At 33.6% G+C, this 4,339-nt stretch overlaps 1 protein-coding gene across 1 annotated transcript; it reads left to right on the top strand.

Moving 5' to 3' along the window:
- The first annotated feature begins 992 nt into the window (after nt 1–992).
- On the top strand, nt 993–2,509 carry LOC118741666. Its single transcript, XM_036473639.1, has 3 exons — nt 993–1,244; nt 1,790–2,287; nt 2,388–2,509. The coding sequence occupies exons 2-3, from the start codon at nt 1,823–1,825 to the stop codon at nt 2,448–2,450; spliced, it is 528 nt and encodes a 175-aa protein (XP_036329532.1). The 5' UTR covers nt 993–1,244; nt 1,790–1,822; the 3' UTR covers nt 2,451–2,509.
- Nucleotides 2,510–4,339: the final 1,830 nt, after the last annotated feature.

The raw sequence follows: 4,339 nt of genomic DNA, 5'->3' as shown, positions 1-4,339 counted from the left end.
ATCAAATGAGAAAAACTTGCGTGCGTGCGTAGAAAAACTCGCCGGTAATATTAGGTTGAGCTGTTAATAACATTATCCTTCAGAAAAACAAAAACGCGTTGTAAGAATAAAAATCTTTTATTTGATTACCGTTTAAAAATGGTCGTATTTAAATCAAGTGAAAAGTCTTAACAAAATGGATTTTTCCATCATACATACACTACGTACATATAATGGAAATATTCAATTCAAATACGCTCGTATTAAAATGAAGCATTTTTCACTACACGGATGGCGTTTTGCACGTCTCGGATGCTTTTTCATATGTAATTAAGAAGGTATATGCAGTGTTGCCATTTTAGCCGTTTTCCGGCTAGATTTAGCCGGTTACGATAGCAAACAGCCGGAGAAATTTCGATTTAGCCGGCAGCCGATTTGTTAGCCGTTTTGCAGAAAAAAATTTGCCGTTTTTAGCCGATTTTGCTATTTGCCTTGTTTTCTTAAATTTCAAATATGTATATATGTTTCCATTTTTGACTAAGCGACCCAAAATCTGTTAGAAATGGCTACTAGCCTTATCATGGAGAAAATTTTCATGTCAGGCAGGGTTGTATGAAATTGGGCCGATTTCGCTTATTTTTATTTTAAACGAAGAAGGGATTTCTTCATAAAATGTTTGTTATAAATGTCTTAATTTTAAGTGTGAAGTTTTATACGCAAACTTAGAGAATAAGAAATTGTTTCACTGTTAAGACACTTGAGATGCGTTTGTGTTTGGATATAGTGCCAACAAACAGAATAAATATTACATGTAGATATTGTCTTCCCAGATAGCGCATATTCAATTCTGCCTAAATTACAAAACATCATTTTTGCCCACTCTCAAAGGTTTAAGGTAAGGGAAAAATTTATATTTTCAAGCACTATGTACACATATGTATTTTTTTAAACAAACTTTTTTTGCTGAGAACTTATTTAAATTCCAAAAACCGAATGCCAACTTGACACAGTGGTCTTGAAACAATGATAGGTATGACTAAAATGCCAACCAAAACTGCTTGCATACCTGTTTTGGAAGGCACCCATACACCATTATGCAGTTGGAATTAAAATCATATCTGCTCCTATGCCTAAAATATTGTCAAATGAAAATTTGGAAAAAATTTAACTGCAATTGTTAGTATTTCTTGTTGAACAGAGTATTCTAAAGTTATCGTTTTGTATATTAGTGTAAAAAAAAACAGATAGTATTTTTCTCGATGATAATTGGGGTGTTCACAGTTCGTTCCAAATTGTGTCTGAAAATGTAGACGTCTACATTTTGAGACATCTTTAGCATCAAACTGTGAGCACCCCTTTCTAGCAGTCGTCGCAAAATCGTCTCAAAACTTTGCTGGTGTTGCCAGACATTTCTTCTTTGCGTGCTTTTTTATATGTCGCCTTTCGATTTTGTTTCTGAAAAATTGTTATTATTTAACTTAATTACCAATTCCTAATATTTGTTATTTCTTTGCATTGATTTGTTTCTTTTCATCAGAAATTGCGCTCAAATTAAATGCAAATACAGAAAACGTGCCCAATAAATAAAAAAAAAATGCGATTAGTATTGCCATAATGCAACCCTGCTGCGAGGTTGCAAAATGTAGACGCGTAAAAAACATACTTTTGAGTGTGACAAAATGTAGACGGCGTCGTTTTCCAATTTTGTATGGGAAACAACAACACCACAGATTTTACGGTTAGAAAACGTCTTAAAATGTAGACGTCTACATTTTGAGACACTATTTGGAACGAACTGTGAACACCCCAAATATTTCTGGTGTAAGCTATTTGATTGCACATCATGTCTTCTATAAGTCATCCGCAACATAAGTGTAATCACGAAGAGAACAGATTTAAAGTGTGCGCGCCTTGTGGGAGAAAGATTAAATTCGGATCGTCAAAACCTTCAGAATTTAATATAACCGGAAAATTGGAGTGTCTTATTAAAAAATACGTTAGTGAAAATTTTAGATTGACCAATTCGAAGTTCCCATTAGGCATTTGTGGTACATGTCGTAGGGTTCTCTGTGACCGAGATAAGGATATACCAAATGCAACGCGGCCTCTTCCAAACATGTCTAACTATGAAGATTCGACAAAAGAAACAAGAACAACTTCATGCTCTTGTTATATCTGGCTCACTGCTCGGGCAACCAGCCATCCAAAAGTTATACAAGGGAGAGCACATACCTTAAATGTATTGAGTGAAAAAAACTCCACCAATGGGTTGACTGCTTTGTCAGTTGGGTCAGAATTAAAAAATCATGTAAGTAAACTCGCTAAAGCCTTCCGAAGCACAGAAATGTCGGAAACATTAAAAATTCACGTGCTTCTAAATCATTTGGAACATTGTCTGCATTTTTTAGGCAACGACAGCTTCGGAATGTGGTCGGAGCAAGCTGAAGAATCCATTCATGGCGTATTTTTAAGATTTTGGCTCAATTATAAAGTTAATTCGATTGACGACCCTAAATATATAATCAATTAAAAAAAAACTGTCGTTGAATTTTCATCAAAACACATATGAATTTATATAAAATAATATTTTATATTGACTTTGTAAATTTATAAAATTTATGCAATAAGAATTATTAAAATATGCAATTATGTAATATTATCTCTTGAAGAACTAAGTTAAAATATTTTATGCTTATATAAGAAAGTGTTATAATTATATTATCATAGACCTTCGCGATTATATAACTGGATTTGGAAAGTTCTAGATCAACATTTTATAATATTTTAAGCATAGGAGCAGATGGAATTTTATTTTCAACGAAATTTTGATCTATGATTATGTACAAAGACAGTTATGTAAGCCGTTTTGGTTGGCATTTTAGTCATAGCTATGGTTGCTTCAAGACCACTGTGTTGAATTAAAGGAACCAACACTGAAGTGAGTCAAAATGAAAATAAAAGAGCACAAATTTCTATGTAAAGCAAAACTCTCTGGGAATCCTACGATACATCTGCCGGTCATCTAAATGGGAGATCTGCAGTCTTTTGGCATCATATTTTACATCAGAATTGAAGGGGTTTCTCAAAACTCTGACCAGTTCTTTTGTGTAACTGTGATTTTGCATCCCTTGTCAACATATGGCCTCGGTTGATGTTAACTTAAGGTCGTTGTTTTACTGCCTTAAAATTGAAGGGAACTTTTTACAGCGTTTTTTATGTGTATTGGTTTCTATTTGAGTGTATTGAGAATCGGTCAGTCTGAAAAGGCCTTGTAGGGAAGACAATAGGTTTGTTCGTCGAAAATCCAGCGTGAATTATCACTCAAAATATCAGATAGTAAGAAAAAATGCTCCCAAATTCTGTCTCATTTAGAGAAACTTGCAATTTTCTGTACGAAGACAAATTTGCAAGTTTTTCTGCCAGCTAGTGTCCACGGTTGCATTTCAAACAAAAGAAATTTGTATACATTTAATTACATTTTTAATTTTAAAATCGCTCCAGTTTGTAAATTTTTAAATTTAACGAACTTGTTTAATCAAATTATCGTCGACAAAAAATCCAACCATGTGCCACAATCGTATGTTTTTCCTAATTGCAAATTCTTGCTGGCAAAATTTTTTCCGGCTCGAATTTGTAACTTCTCTCCAAGAAATAGTCTTTTTACTCGTGATTTATTTAAATAAAACATGTGAAATTTAGTTGAAACATTTTAGCCGTTTTTAGCCGGTTTTATTTGCCAATTTAGCCGGTTCGTCCAAAAAGTTCTGGCAACACTGGGTATATGTATGCAAAGCATGCACAGTGGTAACAACACATACACACATACATGGTATGACATAATGCACTAATCGCGCGCTGTGATGTTGATTCAAACTCAACATTTGAAAACGCCTTTACATGTATGGCTGTAGCTGAGTGTGCAAAGACGCTTGATACAATTGGTTGCGGCCAAGAGGGTCCGGGTTCAATTACCATCAGACGGAACATAAAATAAATTTTTTTTCTTCTTAATTACGAAAAAGCATCTGTGCACTTCAAAACTACATATTTTATAACGTATATACTCAAATTTAAAACGAGTTGGGTTGGTGCTCTTTCATATGCGTATTTTTTCAATTTAGCACGTTTTTTTTATTCTAAAATTTTTTCCCCTCATTGCTGGAATGTGAGTTTATGACATTCGATACGATACTAGGGTTCTGGTACTCGATTCCAAAAAATATCGTTTTAAAACTATCGAGTAGAAAATATCGGTATCGAATGCCAAAAGTATCGATAGGGTATCGTAGCGTATCGAAATTCGTGTCCCTAATTCTTGTATATATATATATATATATATATATATATATATATATATACA

The sequence above is a fragment of the Rhagoletis pomonella genome, unplaced genomic scaffold (assembly GCF_013731165.1).
Source record: "Rhagoletis pomonella isolate Grant_MI unplaced genomic scaffold, Rhpom_1.0 Rhpom_scaffold_00006, whole genome shotgun sequence".
Classification (NCBI taxonomy): domain Eukaryota; kingdom Metazoa; phylum Arthropoda; class Insecta; order Diptera; family Tephritidae; genus Rhagoletis; species Rhagoletis pomonella.
Note: the sequence above shows the minus strand (reverse complement) of the source record. Positions and strands in the feature narration are given on the sequence as shown.